The 25893-nt window shown below is 43.2% G+C and overlaps 1 protein-coding gene across 1 annotated transcript in view; it reads left to right on the top strand.

Annotated features, from left to right (window-relative positions):
• The first annotated feature begins 4158 nt into the window (after positions 1-4158).
• fn1a (fibronectin 1a) overlaps positions 4159-25893 on the top strand; it is a 30346-nt gene continuing 8611 nt past the window's right edge. The window contains exons 1-30 of the mRNA XM_083997312.1: positions 4159-4456; positions 5343-5468; positions 5608-5742; positions 6032-6163; positions 6450-6587; positions 7561-7719; positions 8227-8424; positions 8540-8722; positions 8881-9057; positions 12404-12559; positions 13119-13247; positions 13389-13532; positions 16728-16849; positions 16978-17146; positions 17512-17697; positions 18666-18794; positions 19028-19117; positions 19205-19399; positions 21140-21418; positions 21532-21795; positions 21901-21995; positions 22392-22560; positions 22651-22737; positions 22836-23027; positions 23484-23756; positions 24632-24746; positions 24864-24940; positions 25030-25119; positions 25200-25466; positions 25568-25684. Of these exons, the coding sequence (XP_083853438.1) occupies positions 4327-4456; positions 5343-5468; positions 5608-5742; positions 6032-6163; positions 6450-6587; positions 7561-7719; positions 8227-8424; positions 8540-8722; positions 8881-9057; positions 12404-12559; positions 13119-13247; positions 13389-13532; positions 16728-16849; positions 16978-17146; positions 17512-17697; positions 18666-18794; positions 19028-19117; positions 19205-19399; positions 21140-21418; positions 21532-21795; positions 21901-21995; positions 22392-22560; positions 22651-22737; positions 22836-23027; positions 23484-23756; positions 24632-24746; positions 24864-24940; positions 25030-25119; positions 25200-25466; positions 25568-25684 (4723 nt within the window). The 5' untranslated portion in view covers positions 4159-4326. The remainder of the gene's footprint in view (positions 4457-5342; positions 5469-5607; positions 5743-6031; positions 6164-6449; positions 6588-7560; positions 7720-8226; positions 8425-8539; positions 8723-8880; positions 9058-12403; positions 12560-13118; positions 13248-13388; positions 13533-16727; positions 16850-16977; positions 17147-17511; positions 17698-18665; positions 18795-19027; positions 19118-19204; positions 19400-21139; positions 21419-21531; positions 21796-21900; positions 21996-22391; positions 22561-22650; positions 22738-22835; positions 23028-23483; positions 23757-24631; positions 24747-24863; positions 24941-25029; positions 25120-25199; positions 25467-25567; positions 25685-25893) is intronic.

The raw sequence follows: 25893 nt of genomic DNA, 5'->3' as shown, positions 1-25893 counted from the left end.
ACAGACAACCTGCCTCATTGAAGAACGGGGGTAAACAAAGACAGATGGAGACGGAGGAAGCTCCTGAAGAAAAAGCAAAAGAGTCACAGACGTCAAGAAAAGTCAAGGGCAACATTTGAAAAGATTTGGAGAAGGATTCAGAAAGAGCAAGTTGGATGAAAAAGTGCAGCAGCTGTGCAGAGTCTCTGCAGCTGTCAACTCTCTTCTCACCCGTGTCCTCTTTCTCAGGAGGATCATTCTGAATGTGTTGTGTAATGCAATCACAAAGTCACAATATGATTTCCACACGTCAAACCTCAACAACTCCCCAAATTTCTTAACTCTCCATTCACTGCATGATCTCAGCTCAACTTTCCCTTACTTCCTCCTGCGTCTGTGAGGATTATTCATCCCTCCAACCTTCCACTCAGACTGAAACCTTCTCCTGAGGTTTTGATGTGTTACTTTTTCTTTTTATTTCAATTTTCTGCAATACAACCCATTTTCTCTCTTTCATAGCTTTATTTCATGCACCTTTGCCCTTTAACTTATCTTCCTCTTTGCTTCTCTTGTGTAGGATTTTGAACATCCACAACAAGAATGGTTGTAATTTCATGGATAATCTAAAATAGTTTTTGCAGTCTTTGTGCTTAATGCAGAGAAAAATACAAATTCACACTTCATTTCATACGCTCTCAACAGCAGGGCCTTTTCCTCTCCTCTTGTGACCATCTTTTCCTATGGCCTCGGGTGTTGTCGCTATCTGATACCCAAACATGCATACTGGAAATAATTGCCACAACTCCCAGTGTGAGCCCCCTGCGTGATTCGCTTTTAATGGCCAATTTTCACTTAAAACCACTAATTTTGCCCACAAGAATGTTAGTGTGTTTACACGTGAAGCCACAGTAGCCAGTTAGCTTGCACAACAACCAGAAAATTACTTTTAACTGGGATTTCCAGAGTCATCATCACCCATCCCATCAGTGCAATAGCAGAAGTGGTTTAGTAAAGGTAACCACACATAAGTGATTTATGTCCAGGATAGAACTACTAACATAGGAGGATATAAAAGATGAAAAACTGTGTATGTGTAATGTAACTTAGACCATGTTTTTGGACAAATTTTGCATTACGTATGAAAAGATGAAAGAGGCAAAGAGCAGTAAATGAAGCCACCACCCAGTGGAAGAAATGAATCAGGTGGTTAGCGCATCCGTTAGTGTCAGTTTTAATGACTACAGCAATGACTATCTCAATATTACAGCAATTTTTCTATTTTTTGCGGTCCTGAGTAATAGTTCAACACAAAAAATACAAGATAAAGGAATATACTGTATATCTGATGCCCTTTTCACCTCCTCATCTTTTCACATGCTTTTATATACGGATGAGAGTCCTCTGAAGGGAGAACAGGGGAGGAAAGAAAGAAAGAAGGAAAGAAAGAACAATCTCTTATGTAGACAGTTGGATAAGCAGATTGCATTTACACTGTAGCTCTCTAACTAGAAACATATGTGGAGCTCCTCTGCTCAGGAGCTGAGCTGGATCCTGTTAGAAAAACACAATATCACAGGGGTGAATGCATGTCTGTCCTTTCCCTTCCACATAACACGACCTGTACTGAATACAATAGATGTTGAAATCTGTGGGTTTGTATTTCATGTATGTGTCTCTGTTTCAACAAAGAAAAAAAAATCCCCAGCAGTCTGTGTTACAATACGTATGCATGCCATCCAACACCATCTGCACATTTCCCATGCATTAGGACATAAAGTAACAGATGGGTCCTCATGTTATTATATCACCAAAAAAAAAGAAAAAAAGAAAAGATAATTGTCTTCCTGTGTGGAGCAAATGTGCGATAAAATTAACTGTTCAGATCGATGTCATGGTAGAGCCAGATGATGCCAACATAAAATCTCTCTGACACCTCCAAAATGTTTCTACAAGCCACAGATTTCCTGACATACATAAAATAATCCACATGCTTGTAAGCCTGCCATCACATTTAACCACGGTTTGATTGACCGGATTTAGCTGACTGACTGAATTTATCTGATTTACGGCTGTAGCAGGTGAACTCATGGCATTTCACTGCCCAGGGATATATTTTGTGAACTGATTTAAAACAACACATCAACATATTAATGTAAATGACGGTGCATGTCCATCATCTCCTATTCTCCTCTCTCTGAGGCATTTATGTTTTGAGTTTGTCTATCTCATCTTACTCTTAAAAAACATATTCAGGCTTTTAACATTATTTTCCATACTCCTCAGCAAGAAGGTTTTGGCTTTGATCCCAGGGCCAGGGAGGATTTCTGGGTTTGCATTGGTTCTCTGGATTCTTCAGCTTCCTCCCACCATCCAGAGACATGCACAGTTAGTGTATCGGAGACTGATTGCCTGTAGGTGTGCATTGTTTGTCTCTGTATGTTGGCTCTGTGAAAAGCTAATGACCTGTCCAGGGTGAACCTCGCCCTCGCCCTCACCCTATGTCAGCCGAGACTGCCCCTTCAACCCCCCAATGGCTCTGCATAGACAAGCAGAATAAATGATGAATGGATGGATGTTGGGATATATATAATACAAAAACGCAAGTCATCAGAAGCAATGACGTCAAATGAGTTTCACTTCCCAGTTCACTAATGAAGTTTGTGTCGAAATCTTCACTTGTTAACAACAGGTATCCTCAATCTGTATGGAAGATTTTGTTTTCAGTTTCATTGTCAACTAAAGGCTGTGCATCATCACTGTGGGGTACATAGCTATATTTTAAAACTTTGCTGATGCATCCATTCGATTAAAACCAGATTTGAGAAAGCCGTAGTTGTTGGGGTAAAAGAAATTCAGGGACTCGTCATGCATGAGTGTTTCAACCCCCAGAGATGACTAAAGACATGGAAAGGAAGTCACAACTCATGGAGGGCAGAAACAAATGTGTCATGAGACAACACAGGAGGATTACTGGAGCTTTCCATTTGCAAAGTGGTCAGTGTTTATAATATTAATAATAGCAGAAAATGCAACCAAAGTTGAGGAAAAGATCAAAGAAAAAGTTATTTAAAGAACCCTTAACAGAGCTATTGCCAAACTAAAAAGTATGTAATAGACTTTTTCGAATAGCCCAGGCTATTCCCACTTCATAACAGTACTGTACAAAGCACTGAACAACTGAGGAGGACACTCTTAGATAGAGAGGCCCCATTATAAACTGAACAACCATAAGAGTATAGAAATTGACCTCTTGACACGCACATTACAGAAGTTCACTTGTAGTTGAGGAATCATCTCAATAACCGCCCTGGACATATAAACACTCTCCAGACATTGAAACTTATAAGGCTACTGGAGGCTTTCCAGACACTGACGCCATGTGACCCAATTCCTGCAGATCACCACCAGGACCGTGTTAACACCGATAGGCCGAGATACCACTGCATAACATCACTGTCCAGCGGCAAAGCTGCTCTTCTAAGATGAAAACTCATGCAGCATCTGATTGTACTTGGGTGTAGCAGAGCTCTAGATTACTCATGTCAGGATATGAAGGAGGACCAAGTATCAAGTGATATCAGGCACATGTTTACAGGATAAAATACATCTGTCTTGACATGACCCTACACTTTCAACCACCAGTAATTTACACTGCGAGACCACCTGAAATAAATGTAGACTATGGGGAGATGGTTGTTTAAGTGTCCTTAAGGCAATAGTAAAATCATAGGAGGTCTGAGTGTTTACTGCTAGGATTAAGTTGTCTCCCTGGATGAGAGAGCTGCTGGGAGCAGGGCTGCACCCCTGTGGCCATCAAGATCCTAAATCTTACAACATAGGCGGGTGGGCTGGACATCCTTACCCGGGTGGAGCAATTAAAATCTACACAGGGAGCATATCCCCTCAAGTTTGTTTTTTCGGTTATGCAGGTGGCATGGACTCAGCCGCGTTTTTTTTTTCTTTTCAAAAAGTAACCTGTCTCCCCTAATCCCAGAGCAGGGCTTTGTGATCTCAAACGAGCGTTTATCCATCTCTATGTTCTAAAAGTTTGTCCTCACTTCTCCATGCTGCGTGAGTAGTCAGTGACTTTGTTGGGACCTCCCACCTCCGGCTGAAAGCCATGCCCAGATAAATCACTCCCCCCAGACTGGTAACCTGCACAGTGGGGCCGCCGACCGGAGAGGGGAGCAAACAGACAGAAAGGGGAGGCAGGAGCTGCTGCACCGAACAAGAGTTGCACTGGAACCGACTTCTCTCCGTCCCCTTGAGACATTAGGACAAAAAAAAAAGTGGCACCTGTGACCACACTCTGCAGTAACCGAGAGGCTCGCATTTGCAACAAGCACTATGACCGGCGGCACCATAGCCAGGGTGCTGGTTGCGCTCTGCATCGGGAGCGCGGTGAACTGCATGCCCAAAGGGACGCACAGGAATCGGAGACAGTCGCAGCAGCATCACGTCTCCTCGGTCTCGCAGGGTAAGTCCTCGTTATGAGTCACCGGAGTGATTTTAGTGTAGCAGGAGAAGGTCCCCGGGGCCACCAGAGGTCACCTGGCGAGCTCCTGTAGACTACGTACGGAGTAGCCAGATGAGAAATCTTTATTTTGACATTTTATGTTTTTTAAAATGGGGAAACAAACTGGACACATTTTTTTTGTGCTTGTGGTCTGTGCCTCTTTGCAATCAGAGCAGCAATTAAGGCTAAAATGTGGCTAATGTGTCTTGGGTTTGATCAGTTGTTTATCTCCAACAACTTCTCTCATCTCCTTAAATCCACCCGTGTGTGAAGGAGGATCAGGGCTATACAGAGAAAAAGTTAGAGAAGAGATGTGTGTGGCATGTGAAGTCATGGGATGTGAACAAAGAAGAAGCCCGGTGGGGGAGAGAAAGTAAAAAGTGGATATTATTCTCCATTCTGTGCAGCTGATTTATTACTCAGCCTGGAGGCCCTTTGAAGTCAACTTAACACATCCACACTCACTTTCACAGACATGGGTGAAGTCTTGTCCTACAATAAAATGTGTATTCTAATTTAGGGTTTGCTTACTTTGGTTTACATTTGTCTTTGTCTTGTAACCTGTAATACTGACCAGTGTTTGTTACTGCTGGAGCAATTTCCACTGCCTGCGTTTGTCTTTCCATTTTGTAAAAGGACATAGTGAGCAGGTATGGGGTTTTTGGGTGTGTGTGGGTGGAGTGTGTGTTTTTTTTTCTGTCTCATACACACATTTTCCCTGCACAGTGAGTGTTTTGGAGTATAAGCAAAGGCAGGGGGTATTTTCTTTTATGAAACCTCCTGCTGCTAAAATTGAGCTCATACTAAAGTCTCATCGGTTTTCCCTCATCCCCCTCTGTCCTGTCAGACGGCTGTCTGGAGAATGGCAACACGTATGCCATTAATGAGCAGTGGGAGCGGCCGTATTTGGGAAGCACGCTGATCTGTACCTGCCATGGAGTCGCTGGCATCAAATGTAAAAGCAAACCCGAAGGTGAGTTTGTTTCTGATGCCTTTCACACGTCTTTTTGCATCATTCCCCACATCAGTCTGTCTCCACTAGTTCCATCTGCCTTTAGCACAACACATGTAGGACAGACCATTTCCATTAGTTTTTTCTTTTTTTATAACAGAGGAGAAGTGCTTCGATAAAATCAACCAGCTGTACTACTCTGTGGGAGATACCTACGAGAGACCCAAGGATGGCATGATCTGGGACTGTACCTGTATTGGATCTGGGAGGGGCAAGATCAGCTGCACCATTGCCAGTAAGTGTGTTTTCTGCCAACTCCAGACCACACAGCCCAGCTCGTGTGTTTCATGTGTATATCCCGATCTGCCAGACTCAGGCCTGTAAACTGGTTATACTCCCTATTCTCTACAACTGATTAACAACCGGTGCCATGCAGCTGTTTGCAGTTAGCCGGGCGGTTAGATAATGGGAGAAATGTCTGAGTGTGTGTTTTTTCTTTTCCTTTGCTTTCTTAATGTGAATACACACACATGTAGTCATCTGGTCATCTCTGGATCACCTTTTTTCTCTCTCTCTCTACCCAGACCGCTGTCATGAGAATGGGGCATCATATAAGATTGGTGACACCTGGAGGAGACCCCATGAAACAGGAGGCTACATGTTGGAGTGCGTTTGTCTGGGTAACGGCAAAGGAGAGTGGACATGCAAACCCATCGGTGAGTCATTAAGCCTGCCACTGACAGACGTGGCTATATTTACATAACTACTGGTTGATGTATGTGCTAGCTTAGCTGAAAATGTATCAGCATTGTGAGTTTCTGAAGGCTAGTGTGTATCATAACAACTGTAGCAGAAGCTCGTTAAGCGTTAATTGCCACCACCTGTTTCCCCCAAAAGATTTTAGTTGGAAAACCTACAAGTAACTCGTTTTTCAAACTATATGCAAGATATATTTTTGAGTGATTCACAGCTTGAGTGTGTTTTTTGTTTGTGTTTTCGCAGCTGAGCGTTGCTACGACAACTCAGCGGGAACTTCCTATGTTGTCGGAGAGACGTGGGAGAAGCCGTACCAGGGGTGGATGGTGGTGGACTGCACCTGTTTGGGAGAGGGAAGTGGACGCATCACATGCACCTCCAGAAGTAAGATATGTCTATATATCTATATCTACAGTAAATAAGGGCTCTAGACTGCCCCTAAATGGTGGCATTTTGCCCTGAAATTTTAGACAGTGAAAGTAATTTTTCATCTACTTGTGCATGTGCAACCAGTACATTTACAAAAACAAATTGTAACACTGGTAACACGTGGAAAGGGCAACTCAAAGAATCTAGAATCTGTCATTAGAGGTGGCAGGCCAATGTGTGTGAGTATCATGAATGAAAAGGAAATGTGAATATTTGCTGTGCAAGTCGATTTACAGTGTGTGCCCCAAAATCTTCTGCTTGTGCATTTAAAATTCTAAGTTAGGGGCCACATAAGAGTCTGGAACCCTGAAATCTATATTTTTATCTTCATTAGCCTACTTTATCTGTAAGACTTTTGGTGTTTACCTACTAGTCCGCAACAAACAGGAAGAACTGGGTCACAGGCAGAAAATTAAATTAGCTGCTGAGGAAATCCTGCTGTACTTGAACAAGGAGCATGCGTGTATACACATGTACCGCTTAATCCTCATGAAATGTCTCACAGATAAACTTTCCAGCCACACTATCAGGACTACACTAAAAGTTATGTGTTGGGAGGATTTCTACAACCTCTGCAGGAAACATTTACCGGTTGTGTTTCTCATTAGAAGCATTACTTGTATCCTTAATGGTTTTGACTGATGTAACACATGATAATGAATGTTATTCCTTGTTGGTTTGTTGTCGCATGCAATTCTTCAGGGTGGCCTTGCAAGGTTTTCTCAGTGGAGCTCATCAATAAAATGCCATCATGCATGTGTTCAGTAAGCTATCCACAAAGTCACCAAAATGCAAACATGGAAACAGCTGGTGGCCAGAAGGAGTCACTCCCCACAGCACCGTTGCTGATTTTCTCATTCCTCTCAAGGCCTTTAGCAAAAAAGCCACAATCTTTATAATTAATCCCAGTGTATCTCTACTCTCCTAGATCGCTGTAACGACCAGGACACTCTGTCCTCTTACCGTATTGGAGATACCTGGACCAAGACAGATGCCCGCGGCCACCTGCTCCAGTGTCTGTGCACAGGAAACGGCAGAGGGGAGTGGAAGTGCGAGAGGCATGCTTCACTTCACACCACTGGCCTGGGTGAGAACTGATAACATCCCTGTCTCTCCTCTGGCTTTTTCCCCCTCTTTCACACTCTGTGTGGAGAGAAGAACGTACACCAGGGACAGATGCTGTGAGGGGGGAGAGATAACAGATGCCAAGTGTCTGAGTGCTGAAGTGAGAAAGACGAGTCTTGTAACTCATGATCATGACCTCATGAAAGAGAGACACAGACATGGACCAGGGGGATGAAGAGGGAGGAATGAGGCACAGGAGAGTGGAAAAATGTGCTTAAAGTGGCTTGAAGTGATTACAGGGTGTGAGATGGAAACATATGCTCATCGTGACTGTGTTTTATTGTGTGTATTATACAGCACAACTCATTGATTGATGATTTTAGGTGACTTTTAACAGTCTTTCCTAAATGCTTAATCCATGACATTTTCCCTAGAGTTGTCACGTAGATGTGATTTTAGGATTAAGAAGTTAATGGTATGCTTTTGACATTTTTTCTATGTCCGACTCGTCTCTCATGTTACACCTTAGGCACTGGCTCTCGTGTGATCACTAACATCCAGCCTGCGGTCTACCAGCCCGCCGGCGTGCCAGAGCTTCCTCAGGAGGGGCCCTGTCGCACAGAAACAGGACTGTCATACTTCATTGGCCAGCGCTGGCTCAAGACCCAGGGAGCCAAGCAGATGCTCTGTACCTGTCTTGGCAATGGAGTCAGCTGTGAACAGTGGGGTAAGAGAGGTTTTCACTTAACCTGTGAAGCAACAATAAACCCACAACTCAGCAGGTGAAGTGAGAATCTCTTGTCATGTGATTAGTGATGTTAATGTATTTGTCTATTTTCCAGATGGACCAGCTCCAGTGTATGGTGGCAACTCTGGAGGTCAGCCCTGTGTGTTCCCCTTTGTCTCCAAGGGAAAGACCTACCACTCCTGTACCTCTGATGGACGCAGCGATGGACAGTTGTGGTGTTCCACCTCCTCTGACTTTGAGACTGACCAGAAGTACTCCTTCTGTACAGAGAAGAATGGTGAGTGAATATGAGTGTTATTAGAGCAGCTGCATCATATCTCTCACATCAGTTTGTAATTGGGCTTAGCCTAGATGTACATAAACAGGAGTTGTGGTGGGGTTTGGGTGTTGATAAATCATAAGTCAAAGCGATGGTGATCTCTTTTCTTCCAATAGCAATTGTGGCAACACGAGGCGGTAACTCTAATGGTGCTCTGTGCCAGTTCCCCTTCGTCTACAATGGCCAAAACTACACTGACTGCACTGCTGATGGACGCAGAGACGGCATGAAGTGGTGTGGCACCACAACTGAATATGATTCAGAGCACCGATTTGGGTTCTGCCCCATGGCTGGTAAGTTTGTGTGTGTGAGATGGAGAGAGTTTAACACAATCTTAGGCCATACTATTAAAAATGTTGTTTAAATGGTAGCAGTAAAGAAAACAAAGGAACAACAAGATAAGAATCTGCTTTTAAACATGTCTGCGTTAATGTGGACATGGTCTCACAGGCCTGGACAACTGACCAACTTGTAGACCAGTGAGACAGTTTGCTGGCCACAGGGGTAACTAACGCGATTAGCTCAGCTAATTGCAGCATCTCTCAGGTCTTAAATAAAATGCCACTCCCCCTGTTTGAATCACATAATTAACTTGGCCTCTCTATCCTTTGTCCTTTGTTTGTTTTTGTTTGACAATGAAAAGATTTGATGGGTGATTTTATTTAATTAGCATAGAAGCGATTATAAGAGTGATGATAAGAAGGGGCTGGAGCTGACAGCACAGACAGTGTAATTTACAGTTCTTACGCCTTTATGTTTAGCAAAGCCAAATTCAAGTAACAAATTCACAATTCACTGTTGCTGTGTTGGGTTGGTGTTAATTAGATCTCCTTAGGCAACAAAAGAGGCTCAGGCCAGTGAAACACCAGGGGGTCATTGACACTGCACTTCTGTCTGTGAAACTGTAATGAAATGGTAATGATGACACAGACAGGCTGAACAAAGAGCACAAACTATGAAAATCTATAGGACTTGATGTCAGAGTAAGCCCAACTGTCTAATTTAGAAACCACATAATTACAACAGTTTATGGTGGATGCAGTCAGTGCTGAAGCCACTTTATACAAACACAGCTGAGTCGTCACAACAAGTGAAGTGAGTCACTGCTCTGAATCTCTTCAATGGGGGATCCAAGGTTGCAAAGGTCTGAAGACATAAATCTAGTTTTATCTAGACATGGCTTCAATTTGTTGTCTTTGTTTGCTGTGATGCTATGAAACAGTATCCACAAATAGAAGTGGGAGTATCTTTAATTTAAAACAGTAAAGTCGGATCAACTTAAAAGCAGACAGGCGGAGGGTGTAATAGTCTGTTTGGCAGTGGGCTGCAGAATGTGGATGGTACAAAGTGGAAACATCTACAGGATCTTATCAGAGATTCTCTTATCTTTGAATTCTGGAGAAAAATGGAGCACTCAATTTATTTCATGTCATAATCTGTTTGAAGATTTTTTTGCTTTGTGGCAAGACAGATAGGCAACCCTTTGAAGTAGCTCAAATAGTTTGTTCCTGCTGTGAACATGGTGGGGAGGTGGGCTGCCGTGTCCAAAGGTTTGCACATGTCGACGGCCTGCAGAATAGTAATCTTTGTATGCTAAAACTAACCTTTTGTGGTTATTTTTAAGGGATCCTTTTCTTCAGAATTTCTTGCATGTTAACTTCTGTCCTGAGACGAACCTTTGAGACAACACCCTGTCGTTAAAACACCGTGTCGAGATTTAACAAGGGCAAAAAGAGCATTCACGCCCTCTAGCCAGCCAGTGTCAGAGCAGGTTGTCTGGTGGTAAACCGAGGCCAGCAGTCTGAACAGCGGGGGGCCTTTGATATTGACATTAATGACTCCACAAGGACTGTCAAAACAAACACGGTAGTTGAGATGTTAATGGTGAAGTTTAACTCTGCTATCTGCCATGTGCCCCTGGGTTGACGGGGCAATGGTCTCCAGCTGTGAGCCAACATCCAGGGTACATTACACAAACTGTAGCTTCATTACGATTAGATCCACTCATATAAACATTATTACTTATCTCTCTTCAGCACCAGGAATGGGGTTTATGTTTGGCAGCAGGAAAACCTTTTGTTTAGTTTAGCCCTATGTGTTAGTAACATCCTCCTATCAGGTGGTTATAAAACTGCTTGTCCCCAGGGGGGGGTGTTAATTGTTTTAGCTCCCACAGCTGTTGGCTGTGGTGCCCAAACAGCCCGTTAAGTTTTAAATGGCCACTTTCAGAGTCATTAAACTAGTGGTCGGATTACCCTCAGATAGTATTGATTGGTTCTACAGAAAAGACATGCACTTGGCAGTAGAGAGACAGGAAAGCAGGGAGAGAGACTGGAGGGGAATGACATGCGCTAAGGATTGTCTTGGTCTGGAATTGAATCAGTGATTCAGGCATATGCCAACATGGGAAGGACTTAGTGATATTAAATAGACTGATCAGGCACAACATTATGACCACCTGCCTAATATTGTGTTGGTCCCCCCATTTTGTTGCCAAATATACAACAAACTGTAATGCACTGTGTATTCTGACACAGTGCACTGCATCAGAAACCAGCATGGACTTCTTCAGTAGTTTGAGCAACAGTAGCTGGTATGTTGGATTGGAGGCCATGGGCCAGCCTTCATCCCAATGTGTATCAGAGAGCCTTGGCCACCCAGGACTCTGTTGCCGGACCACTTCCGATCGATACTGACTTACTCCCGATTATTCAAATGTCTACATCAATTTTAAATGTGGTAGCCACAGCTTAGGCCAAGGGACATGTGTGTCCTACACCATGTTCTCAACATCTCCAGCCACTGTATTTCTGCTTCAGCTACATCCTTGCTGCACAGCTACCACACCAAGTCAAGGATCTGTACTTCCAGGAGCCAGATGTCTGGCTCTGCTCCAGATTCTTCTTGGCATAGAAAATCCCTGGCTGGGCTCCAAGAGAGCAGATCTGCTATCTCTCTCCTTCTCCTCCTCCCTTCCCTTATGGCGACTTAAAGAGACGCGTTCATGGGCATGCATGCATGTCAGTTTTGTCTGCTCTACCTGCTCCACTGCAACACAACTTGAGGCAATGTCAGTCATTTAATCTGCAACCGAGTCATATTCTCTGCATATTTAAAGTCAATCTCACATACGGTTAAGATCTTCATTATTAACATCGTTATTATTTTCCACATGTTCTCTGCCCCACAGAGGAACACAGACAGGCCTCTGCTTGTCCCACCTACCTTTGCACACTTTCTATGATTTCCTGATAAAAACCACTCACTCTTATAATTACTGGAGAACATGTGGTGAACACACACAGTCAGTCATACACACAACAGCTGTTTCTCACTTTTAATCAAATCTTGGTTTCAATGGACACAGGTGCTCTGTGATGGTTACATACGTCCTCTACATCCCTGTGTAGTAATTATAGGGTAGAATCAGTCATCTTCAAGAGCACTCATTCATTACAATGTGCCTGTATTTATTTTGCTGCTGGTATGCACTGCTCATGTTGCTAGGTAATATGTGCAAATGTGTTGGATATTATGTCTGTACAACTGATAATTCTGAATGGGTTTTCACCAGAAGTTAATCAGACTAAGTCAGTGGCATGCCTTATTACAATGTTTTTTTTGTCTTGTGTATTCTAGCCCATGAAGAGGTGTGTACAACCAGTGAAGGGGTGATGTACCGCGTGGGAGACCAGTGGGACAAACGGCACGAAGTTCTGAGTCACATGATGCGGTGTACCTGTGTCGGCAATGGCCGAGGAGAATGGAGCTGTGTCGCTTACTCCCAGCTGAAAGGTGTGTATCTGTGTGTGTCTAACAGCAAGAGACAGAATAGGTCACTAAGAGTCAGAACAAGTGATTCCATCCGCTCACATGTGTGGCATTATAATTACTGAGTAGTATTATTAGGCCTCTCTGAGAGAAGAGGTTAAAGGTCATGTGTGGATGTAGTCCCTCATCCACCTAAAAGGTCAGAAGTCAGCCTGCACACCTGCACTTTATGGGGCCTCCGTTGCACCTGCAGCACATGCATACAGACAGACACACACACACACATGCAGGAACACACACGTGCAAACACACGCAGCATTCCGATTTTTCCCTGTTAAAAAGGGTTTCCATGGAGTTTTTCCTCAGTCGATGTGAGGGTCTAAGGACAGAGGATGTTGTTACGATGCCATGTAAAGCCCTTTGAGACAAACTGTTTGTAAAAACGGGCTATACAAATAAAATTGCCTTGCCTGCCTTGCCTTGCCATTCAGAAGAGCAGATGAAGAAAACAAGAAGAAAAGTTTCCTCTGCACATTTCTCTACCACGTCTCTTCAAGTCTTGTTGTTTCTGTGTGTGTTGCAGACCAGTGTATTGTGGACGGTCTGACCTATGAGGTGAATCAGACCTTCACCAAACAACATGAAGAGGGATACATGATGAACTGCACTTGCTTTGGTCAGGGGCGTGGCCGCTGGAAGTGCGATGCCATCGGTGAGTTTACTGTGCTGACATCCTACACGCTGCAAAACTTCAATCTGATGTCAACTACTACTATGGAATGGGCATGATAGATGATTTCTGAGTTTTATTTGCCCCGCTCCATTACCTGACTCCATGTGACTCTGCCCCTAGATCAGTGCCAGGAGCCGGAGACGAAAGCCTTCTATCAGATCGGAGAGTCTTGGGATAGAATGATCCATGGAATCATGTACAAGTGTTATTGCTATGGCAACGGCGTCGGAGAACTCAGCTGTGAGCCCCAGCAGGCTTACCCTGGTAGGATGCTAAATTGACATTATTTTCTACAATCTTGTTTGTTTGTCTTTTCCCCACATACTCATCTTTTGACTACTTTTTCCGTGCTGTTCTTGTCACTTTGATTCTCGATCCAGTTTCAGCGTCTGGTAATATTGTGTTATGCTGAACTTGTTTGACTGTTAGATATTCATTCAGTCTTAGTGTTGGTAAGCTTTGGAAGCTGTCCCTCTGTGTAACGCCAGGTAGATAATATCACTTTGCTGGAACAGACTAAACATTCCCAGTGGCAGTAAAGACTGTTAGGCCTCAGTGAGGATGTGTGCACGGCTGATCAAATGGGTAAACTTCTACAAATTGTGCTTAATTTCTTGCTGTAAAAAATGTTTGCTTAAGTCACTTGAAAATGAGGCCCTTGACTTTGATGTGAAACAGGCAGAGTTGGGGAGGGGGGGTGTGATTTCCTCTCTTACAAATACACCCCCAACTCTGAGCCTTTGTTCCTGCTAGCATGTGGTCCATCCCCTGTGCTGCTATTGCCACAGCTGTACAAAATACTTCTCCCGAACACAAACTCAACTTTTAATGTTCACTGATGAACAGTTTCCAGTTTTGTTGATTTTAGCAACTTAAAGTGTAATCTAATGCCCCATAGCTATATCCCTCACAACAAGGTCATGCTTCATTGCACAGCATTATATGACCTTGATGGTTACATTACCTTACTCCTAATGACTTGAAACCAAGCTTGGCGGGATCACATCGCTCCAAACAAACAAAATCTTTCTCACAGTCTTGTCTGGACTTTTATTTTCTCTCTCTCACAGCTGTTAATGTTTACTTGTCACTCTTCCTCCTTTGTCATTACAACTAACCACACCATGTAGCCCATTGTGCAATGTCTTCAACTTTTCAGGCTTTTGTCTTTATATATAGATTGCCATTAGTTAGGGGTAGACACCGCCCTGTTAGGATTCAACTGATTTTTCTTTCTCCACTGCCGTAGTCGGCCTCTTGTGTTGATTTGCTCTCCAATGGCAAGTAAATCAACATGCCATGTTGTTCCCTTTTACACTTACCCTAATTCATGGGGGAAAAATAGTGATGTGGATGTACAATGTGTGTTTATGGCTTACATTTGCTATTTTGAGCAATAAAACATTTTAACATATCCCACAGCGGACATAAATGTCAGTACAGCTCCAGGCTGTGGTGTCAGTGCCTCAGAGCCTCAGGTTCGACTCGTCTTACGTAAGGGAACATTTGAACTGTTACTTGTTTGCTGTGTGTGTAGAGCAGGTTGATGGGAGATACAAAATGTAGGGCACTATTCTGCAGTTAGTGGCCATAATGGCAACCAGCTGTGAACTTGCTGTCTGTGTGTGTGTGTGAGTGTGAGTGTGAGCATACAATACAATATAGTAAGATTTAGGGCGAGCACAGAGCAGATCCAGACTCCCAGTCAGTTGGCTTACTGGGTGAAACACCATAAAAGGTAAAAACGGCAAACAATGGGGGTTTTGCAGCGCTTTTCACAAGACTTGATAAGATCTTCTAAAAAAATTGTTTTCTTTTCTGCCTCCCGTGTCACCCTAGTTGTTTGGGGTTTCATTTAATTGTTTGAGGCGTGTTTTATTGTTCGGATGGCTCTCAGTATTACTTCCCTTTACTGTGGTTCTTCCTTATCACAGTCTTGTCATGCAACTGCTTGTATCAAGACTGAATGTTGTGTCTATATGTGCAAAGTAAAGGGGGATGTTTGTGCTTGTAAGTCACACAGATGTGTCTAAGTGCATATAATGCTGCGTGTGTGTGTGTGTACGTACAAGTGTGCATCCGTTTTCATTTGCGTCCCACATCTGATTCTATGTAACCCTTACCCTCACCAGTGGCCTGTGGGTCTGTAATAGACGGTAATTGGTTCCAGATTGTTTTTGAGGTCTGCGTATCTGCTCGCAACTTCTGGTTAACCGAGCCACTTGCTCAGTAACTTTGATTACAGGTCTGCTATTTGGAAAAGTGGTCAGAAAACCTCAGTTCTTTATAGAAGCTACCAGTTTCTATCAGCACAGCTTATGTCAGGATTCTGCTCACCACATGACTTCTGTTTGCATTAAAGATGATGTGATTTGCTGTTTCATCTCTGAAACCAGTTCAGAGACTACTACTAGAGTGCTGGTGTCAGTCCTGTTGTCTTTTGTTATTTACTAATCTGTCTGGAGTGTTAAGTGTTAATTCAATGTGAACGCTCTGTGCATTATCTGATAAATTGTCTGTTCGATGCAGTATGATACAATAACATGCTCAAGCTGCTGTAAGCTACAAAAACCCATTGCCTTTTTCCAAGAAATCCAGTGACAGACGTGGCCAACTGTCAAAGACAGCTGTTTGGCAGTCTGTGGTGAGGCTGTGAGGAATTTAATTGAACATCAAAACCTGTATTTCTTGGAGTGAAAAGAGTTCATCCAGCACAATGAATTCCATGACTTTCTCAGATCAGTTTAAATGTTTTTTTTCTCTCCAAGTTTGTCATATTCACTTGTGCAATGTTTGTGCGAATTAAATGCAATCTACTCATCTGTACCACATGAAGCTCTACAAGTATTCCCACGACATTTCAGGGTTTATTCGACAACAGGTCATTCTGTAGAGGAAATTCAATTTTCTTCAGATATTCGATCCAGCATTTTTACTAATGCCTGTTAAATTCAATTTTTTATCGGATTAGACTCATACTGTTTTGATTATTGACTACTTTGGTAAAATCCAAAGCAGATGAGTCCTAACAGTGGTAAGAGGTATGACAAACTATCCCTGCATTAGATAAATACCCCCATGAGAACAGGGAGGGTTAGAAGACATGGTGAAGTGGCGAAGGTTACAGAGTAGAGAAAGTAGAGCTGTTGAAACCTGTGCTGGAATCTCACAGGGATGTGTGATCTTTCCCTCACTCTCTCTGTTCAGGAAAATACTTCTACACATTCACTGATACTCACTCACTCTTAAGTCAGGTTATGTGAAAGTCCAGGTTTGAAATTGAGATAATTTTCTATTGCAGTATTTTTTGTACGTTTGTGCTCATCACAGTTACTATTTAATTGAGGTATTGCATAATAATGTATATTTCTTTCAGGCCATATTTTACTGTCTTTGCTGTTCAACCCAGTGATCCTGGTCTGCTTACCCATCTGTCTGTGTGTTTTCTCTGTTTCCCAGGTGGTCAACCTCCTGTCCAGGTGATCATTACAGAATCTGGAAACCAGCCCAACTCCCACCCCATTCAGTGGAATGCCCCAGCATCTGCTCACATCACCCAGTACATCCTCAAATGGAGAGTGGTGAGTTTTCACCAATAACAAGGACATGACTTCTCCCCTGCACCTCATTTGTATATCAAACGTCCAACTTCTGGTTCCACATGCTGGCCATCAAACCCACTCACATCTCCTGTCCTAACCTCCTTCAGAAAAACACAAACACCCCATGGAGGGAGGTGATGATCCCTGGCCATCTTAACTCCCACACCATCTCTGGCCTGAAGCCAGGCATCACCTATGAGGGTCAGCTGATCAGCATTCTGCGGTTCGGACGCCGAGAGGTCACACGCTTTGACTTCACCACCACTTATGGATCACGTGAGTCGAGAGATCTCAGTTACAAGAACTCCTCTTGGTGTGGAAACCCTTCCTCTGCAGTGTCACTGAATAATATTAGTGTAATGTTATTAACTGTTGCTGCTTTGCAAAATATGGAAGATGATATTGAAGACAGGAATCTAGGGAAATACTTGCAACAAAAAAAAACCCAACAACATCTTTTTCTGGCTTTTTCTGTTGCTCTGCTTGATTCCCTAAATTCCACCCTTACTAAATCGGGAAATCCTCATTCAGATTTAGTTTAGAACTCTTTTGCCAGAGTGTCGTAGCCAGTGGTGCCAGTGCTGATCTCAGAGGCAGCAAGTTGCCAACTCTTTTATTTTCCATCTGTGTTTCTCCTACAGTGGCTACATCGCAAGGAGAGACCACCCAGCCTCCGCCTGTGGTCGACACCTCAGAGTCGGTGACTGAAATTACCTCCAGCAGCTTTGTCATCTCCTGGGTTTCTGCCTCCGACACAGTTTCTGGTTTCAGAGTAGAGTATGAGCTCAGTGAGCAGGGGCAGAGCACTGGACAACCCATCGTGCTAGGTAACTGCAGATACACACATGAATTAATTTGCTCAGCTACAGCTTGGTTTTTATATTGCATTGCTATATTTTAGCCTTCCTTAAGCTGCTCATGAATAAAAACCATTGTCCTCTTTAGAAACTAAAGACCAAGTCCGAAACCTTGGCGTGCTGTTAGACTCAGATCTGACCTTCAACAGCCATATCAAATTAGTCACCAAATCAGCCTTTTATCAACTTAAGAACATATCCAGAATTAAGGGTTTTATGTCCCAAACTGATCAGGAGAAGCTGATTCATGCTTTTATCTCCAGTAGACTAGACTACTGTAACGGCCTTCTGACTGGTCTCCCCCAAAAAAGTATCAAACAGCTGCAGCTCATTCAGAACGCTGCAGCTCGAGTTTTAACCAGAACAAAGAGATCAGATCACATCACCCCGGTTCTTAAGACCTTACATTGGCTCCCAGTCAGCTACAGAATAGATTTTAAAGTTCTGCTACTGGTTTACAAATCACTGAATGGTCTCGGTCCAGAATACGTACATGAATGACATGTTAGTAGAGTATAAACCCAATAGAGCTCTGAGATCTACTGACTCAGGTCAGATAGTGGAGCTCAGAGTTCAGACCAGACATGGTGAAGCAGCATTTAGCTTTTATGCTGCTCACAACTGGAACAAACTACCAGCAGAACTGAAATCAGCCCCAACTGTGAGCACTTTTAAATCCAGGTTAAAAACATTTCTCTTTTCACATGCTTATAGCTGAGAACTTAAAACTTTATCTATTTTATTTTATTTTACTTTTATTTGCTCTTGCTTTTAACTCTGTTTTCAGTGTTTTGTTTGTTTTTATTCTGTCTTATGCTTCTTTTTTTATGTTTTGTCTTTATGTAAAGCACATTGAGTTGCCTTGGTATGAAATGCGCTATATAAATAAAGATGCCTTGCCTTGCCTTGCCTTACAATATATCTTTGTTTCCTGTCAGACCTTCCCCGTACAGCTACCTCAGTGAACATTCACGAGCTTCTGCCTGGGAGGAAGTACACTGTCAACGTCTATGAGGTTACAGACAGTGGAGATGACAACCTCATTCTTACTACTTCACAAACCACTGGTGAGAAGAAGCATACAAACACTTTCTCATTTTTCATTTTTTCCCAACCATCTTCTTTACTGTATGTTTTTCCTTTCGTCATCTTAGGCACAAATACTGCTGCTAGACTGAAATACAGTTTTGCATCTGTCAGCTGCCTAATAAACACGTGCCAGGGACAAATCAAGCAATCCAGTAAAAATAAAGCAGTTGGTTGTAATTTTCCGTCTACTTACACTTCATTTGTTCCATAGCACCTGATGCTCCCGTCGAGCACGAGGTCGAGGAGGTGGGAGAAACCTCTATTGTGATCACCTGGGACAAACCACTGGCTCCTATCACTGGTATGTTATGACACTATCATGTCGGTCACAGGCAAAGTCTATCAACTTTCTCTAGCAAACTGCATGGTCTGTGTGTCGTCCGTGCAGGATACCGCGTCGTCTACACACCATCACTGGAAGGTGAAAGCACGGAGCTGAATCTCCCTGACACAGCAACATCTGTGACCCTGAGTGACCTTCTACCTGGCAAGCTGTATAACATCAGCATCTATGCTGTGGAGGACACCCTGGAGAGTGAGCCTGTCTTTGTGCAGGTGAACACCGCTGGAGATCCACTGCCAGGTAACTGAAAAATGTGTGCAACAAAGTGGAGCTAGTCTGGGTGTGGAATTATTCAAATCTGTTTCATCTAGGTGCACACTTCCCCTGGATTAATAAACTGTAGGAAACTTCTCACTTTTCTCCCTGGTCCACCATGAGTTACTGTGCACTGTGCAGTGACCAAAGAATCTGCCGATTTGGTGATTATGATCCATAAAATCACACCCTGCTGTATGTTTGTATGAATTTTACTTATTACTCTTGTCATGAGTGCTCTCTCCAAAATCAACCTGCAAGTCATTTTGTGGCTCATTTAGTGATTTATGTCAAGGTCTCAGCTCTCTTCACCAGAAGTGAAGGCTTTTCCAATGGAAAGTGAAGTCATTGAGTTCACAGCTGTTGCGCTCTTCTGCTGAATTGTAGTTATGTAAAACTTCTCAGTCTGCCAAGTCGATCACACTGTTGGTGGGTCAGTCGAGCAGATGCTATACTGGAAAAGCATGTGTGTCGATGCAAGTGTGTGTGTGTGTGCTTGTTTGTAAAGTCTTAACATAACCTTGTTGAGAGTTTGTGCTGCCATCTCTAGACAGAAAAGTGAACCCCTACATGCTGTGGTAGATGTGTAGGCTACTATGACAAATGAACTGAGGCTCTTTACTACGTACAGGTTGTCTGAGCTGCTCTCACTGCTACGTGGGGTGCAAAGTGCTCAGCTCAATCACTGTCATGAACATATAATTCATATACGTTATAAGCCAATAAACTCAGAAGAGCTTTAGTCCTCTTGATCAGCTGCATCTGCTCTGATGTGCTTTTATAGGTCAGCAGCAAACAGCTTTGAAACTCAAATCATGTAAATACTGCAAACTCAGTCCAACATCTAAAGCTTGACAAAGCACTATCACAAGTTTCAGTCCCGGGGCTCTGCCCATGGCATAACAATGGCTAAACCTAGATCAAAGTATAGTGTTGTAGTTAAATTACTTTTCACATTTGCACATGATCTGGATTGAGTGTATCTGGTTTGAACAAAAGTCCAGACATCTCCACTTAATCATCTTGACTTGTCTCTCTCTCTGTCTTTATACAGCTGGTTACTATTAAAAATGTTTGTGTACTGCCATTCAGTCTGTTCGCAGTGTAATAATTTGGCACTTTCTTTGCAGAAATGTTGTCATACATACTGATATGATCATATGTATATGTGCTTCGTTGATAGGCAACATCAAAACAAATGCACTGAATCACTTATCAGAGGCTTATTTTAAATCATGTTTTTACACACAGCCACACAGGACATGGAATTGAATTGGATTTCCACATAGCTTGCTCCGTTTAGTTGATAATATTTCAATTCTGACCAAATAAGCTCTCCCATTCTGCTTAAGATGAAAAAGGCGTAAACTGTCTATCTGTTAGGGTTAGGCTTATATAATCTTGTTTTGGGTCGTGGTGAATTGTTGGACCGTCCCTCATAAATGACATGTTTCCACACAGTCACCAATTTTACTTCTAACAGCTGCAAGAGAGTTATTCCAGTTATTCAATAAGAGACCAGTTGGGATTTAGACCAGCTCTACCCAGGTGCCAGAGAAAGGGAAAGGCATGAATCTACAGACTAACCACTAACACATTTTTTTGGAATTACTGGGATGCCACGTTTGGACATATATATGAATATATGCTCAGATCTGCTGATATTAAGTGTACAACACTAAGGAACAAAATATTTAATGATATGTTTGTTTTACCGTTCCACAGATGAAGTGGCTTCTCCCACAGACCTGCGGTTCTTTGAGGTGTCGGATAAGAAAATAGTTCTGACATGGACCAGTCCAGGCAGTGGCGTCTCCGGTTACCGCGTCACTGTCGTCCCCATCGATGAGTCTGGTACTCCTCGGGAGGTGATGACGCTGCCCGTCGGCCAGAACTCTTACATTGAAGTGACACATCTGCAGCCTGGAACATTGTACCGCTTCAGTGTCTATAGCATTCACAATGGAGAGGAGAGTTTACCACTTATTGGGGAGCAAACCACCAGTGAGTATGACAGATGCTCAGTACACACATGCAGTTTTGTATTTGTAATGTCAAATACGTGATTATTTATTTTCAACCAACCTAACGGTGTTAACTGATCTCTCTCTTGTCAGAGCCTGATGCTCCCACTGATATCCATTTCACCAACATCACCGAGGACAGTGCCGTGATGATGTGGTATGCCCCTCGTGCCAAAATCAGCGGCTACCGTCTTTTCCTCACCGTTGAGGGCTCTAACCCAAAGCAGCTGCGCCTGCCCGCTCGCCTCTCTGAGTACACGCTGCTCAACCTGAGGCCCGACACAGAGTACACCGCCACGCTGCACACAGAGCAGGACAACACACTGAGTGTCGGAGAGACCGCTGTGTTTACCACTAGTGAGTGTCTGACAGTGTACATACAAATGAGTATAAAGCAATTTGTGGGCGTGTTCTGCATATGCAACTGATCCATACACACCTGTGCTCTTTGTGTGTTTATAGATCCACCAATGGGAAACGCTCCTCATTTCAGCACTGATGTGACTGACACCTCCATTATCATATCCTGGACTCCAGTTCCCCGCATTGGATACAAGGTACATTCACTACAAAAGCATAATATGCTGTGTCTCTTTTTTATGGTTTTATTTCCTGCATTCATGTATTCTCTATGTTTCCTGTCCCTGTCTGAACACCTAAATTGTGTGACTGTTGTTCTCTGATTATTACAGTATTTCCTTCTGTTTGCTGTTGAGACTAGATTCCAGTTATTTTTGGTTCAGTGTAGGCCCCTTTTGGAGCAAGCTAACATGGAAACTACAGACCTCAAGCGTAAATGCGATTGGTCAAAATATGTCACACCATAGATGAGAATGTTCTGCCGGCTTCCATGTTCTTGGGAAAACAATGACCTCTGACCTTTACCTCCTATACCCCAATCCCTGTGTCTCTCTCCTCCGCCTCTCTGACTCTGTGTTCATTTATTTCCTCAGCTGACAGTCCGTCCCAGTCAGGGCGGAGAGGCCCCCAGAGACGTGACCTCCGAGTCAGGAAGTATTTACGTATCTGGTCTGACCCCAGGAGTTGAGTACACCTACAGCGTCCAGTCGGTCATAGATGGACATGAGCAGGGAACCCCAGTCACACGCCGCGTTGTCACACGTAAATACTGACTCCTTTGGTCTTTTACATATGTCTTTGACTTCCCCTCTCCACCTCCTTTTGACTTCTCTCTTTCCTCTTCCTCACCAGCTCTGTCTCCTCCTACTGATCTCAACCTGGAGTCTAACCCTGGCACTGGAGAGCTCACCGTGCAGTGGAATGGAGCTGCTACACCAGGTACGCACACAAACACCAAAATATGGATGGACCCAAATGGATTAGTCACTCATGCAATACTCAAACTAATAGCTAAATACCAATATTGTCTCTCCAAGACATCACTGGCTACAGAGTGACATGCACCCCTACCAATGGACAGCAAGGAAACAGCTTAGAGGAGTTTGTGGAGGCGGGAGAGAACTCCTGCACCCTGGATAACCTCAGTCCAGGAATAGAGTACAACGTCAGTGTTGTCACTGTGAAGGATGACATGGAGAGCACACCGATATCTACTGTCATTACACCCGGTGAGTTTGGTGGGGTTTATGAGTTTGTTGTTTTGTTTAGGAAGTTTATATGTGACCATATAAGAACATCCTTCAACAGATGCTCTGATAGCGTTGTGCTCTAACTTATCAGCAGCAGAAACAGTATTAGGACTGTTTTGTAATTGCTTTATTTCCTGGCCATATATGAAAGATTTTCAATGGAGAACCTTCATTGAATAATAGCTAAAACCTCACTAGATGCTAATATATACCAGGAAACTCAGCCATTAGCATTAGCTCTTCCATTGGTCTGATATATTGAGTATCTCAACCTACTGGAAGTGGACAGCTTTTTTCCTTAACTGCTGTTACTAAATGTCTGCCTCTATCCAACCTCTTCCCTTTTCCTCCACCTTTGTCTGTGTCTGTTTTGGTGTTTCTGCTGTCCTCTCTCTCTTTCTCCCCTCCTCCCATATTGTGTTTCCACCTACTCAGAAGTCCCAAAGCTGCCGGACCTCAGCTTCGAGACAGTGAGCGACACCACTATCAGTCTCCGCTGGTCACCGCTCAACACCACAGCTATCACTGGCTACAGGATCACAGTGGTGGCAGCTGGCGAGAGCGTGCCCGTCTTTGAGGACATGGTGATGCCAAGCACTGGCGAATACACTGTCTACGGACTAGAGCCTGGCATCGACTATGACATTAGTGTGATCACAGTGACGGAGAATGGCGAAAGTGAACCCACCACCCTCACTCAGCAGACCTGTAAGATCCATTTTTCCTGTAAAACCAAAATATTTCCCCCAATAATTATTTCATTTTATTTCATCTTTATTTAAGTCTCAATAATTCATTGAGGGCAAATCCTCATTTTCAATGATCAGTGGAAAAAAAAACATGAATTATTATGTTTTGTTTTGTCCTGTTCTGTTCATCATATAAATAATGAACAGAACAGGGCCCAGTATTGAACCCTGTGGAACCTCCCTTGCTAAAGGCAGAAATGCAGGATGATGGTTTCCCAGGGTTTAAGGATTATGAGTAATTAACCAATTATATTGGTAACATTACCAATCTGCCAAAAGTGTTTTTTATGTCTGTGAATTGTGTTTGTGAGGGAGTCATAAATCACGCTTTGTGTGCTGAGCCCATATAATGTAATACAGTTCTTATTAACCCTGATACATAGCTCTTCAAAGCAAACCTTTTAAGTTGCTGATGTAATTGCTCTACATGCTGTGTTGTCAGTTTAATAATACTGTGTCTATGTGTTCGTGTACACGTGTGGACCATCTGGTTTTAGTTTAGGGGATTTATCGTACTGTGGCTCATTTTGCCCCCAATGCAAACACTGCTTGTTTTCTCACATTTACGGTGTTGTAAAACCCCAGACATGGATTTACACTGACACACGCACATAAAACATCCCACTTTTCTAAAGATTTTTTTTTTCCCTTGATCCCTTTTCTTCAGATTTAATTTCTCTTACGTATTTGCATTTCCCCATCCTGTCACTCTTTTACAGGATTATAGCAATTATATGACCAACCTTTTTAAGCAAAAAATCATCTGAAAAAATTAACTACTCTCCCATGACCTTTTAACACAATTTAAATCACACCACACTCTCTTTTCAACAGCTGTACCTGCCCCCACTGATCTGGGTTTCGGCCAGGTTGGACCCGACACCATGGAAGTCACCTGGGTCTCTCCCAACACCTTAAACCCTGCTCTCATCAGCGGCTTCCACATCAGGTACGACAGTAAACATGCTCATTCTTTTTTTTTTCCAGAATACAAAAACACATAAACCACGTAAAAGACTGCAAGTGACAATACTAGCTCTTTATTGTTGGTTTTCTGATTACTCAGGTATCACCCCATTGATGATGAAGATGATATCACAGAAACCAGTGTAGGAGCCGGGGCTAACAATGTGGTGCTAAAGCGTAAGTTGCAGAACGAAAAAATAATAAACCACAATGCACAGATATGCACAGATAGACAACTACATATGTGTCTTCTCCACTGTCTATAGACTTGCTGCCTAACACAGAGTACCTGGTCAGCGTGGTGTGTGTTTATGAGCAGAGGGAGAGCTCACCCCTTGTTGGCACACAGAAAACAGGTGAGTCTTACTGATCCGGTTTAGCAACAGTAGGATGTCAGTCCAGAAAAGACAAGTTTCATCCTTTTTTTTCTCCTCAGCTCTGGATTCACCAGTGGGTCTGCGTTTCTCTGAGATCTACACCAACTCCTTCACCGTCCACTGGCTTGCTCCTCAGAGCAAAATCACCGGTTACCGTATGCGTTACCAGATGGCCAGCGGCGGGAGGGCTAAGGACGAGAGGCTGCCCCCCTCCAGGAACCACTTCACCCTGACAGGACTCACTGCAGACACAGAGTACCTGGTCAACATCTATGCTGTGAGCGGGAGTCAGGAGAGTGTGCCACTCAACGGGAAACAGAAGACGAGTATGCATTCCTTATTTAATACTTAATTATTTAACACTTATTCTCCATGTTATTATCATCATGTTGTTAATGTACTTTTCTGTCTCTCCCTCTCTTTTTAGTTTCTGATGCTCCAACAGACTTGGAAGTGCTGGAGTCCACGCCCTCCAGCATCACCATCCGCTGGGACGCCCCTCCTGTCACAGTGCGTTACTATAGGATCACTCATGGAGAGACAGGTAAACCAGTCATACTAACTCCAAACACTTTCAGAGACATGTTTTTGTCTTTGGTTTTGCTTTCATCAATTGCATAAACTTTGTATTTGGAAGGGGCATGTCTTTCTCCTTAAATTTTATGAATTTCAATAAAGTTTTATTGAAGTCCCATCTGTTTTTACATCGGTCTAAGAAAACACAACATTGGTTTCTCTTAACATATGTGGCAT

Source organism: Trachurus trachurus, assembly GCF_905171665.1.
Source record: "Trachurus trachurus genome assembly, chromosome: 21".
Taxonomy (NCBI): domain Eukaryota; kingdom Metazoa; phylum Chordata; class Actinopteri; order Carangiformes; family Carangidae; genus Trachurus; species Trachurus trachurus.
Note: the sequence above shows the minus strand (reverse complement) of the source record. Positions and strands in the feature narration are given on the sequence as shown.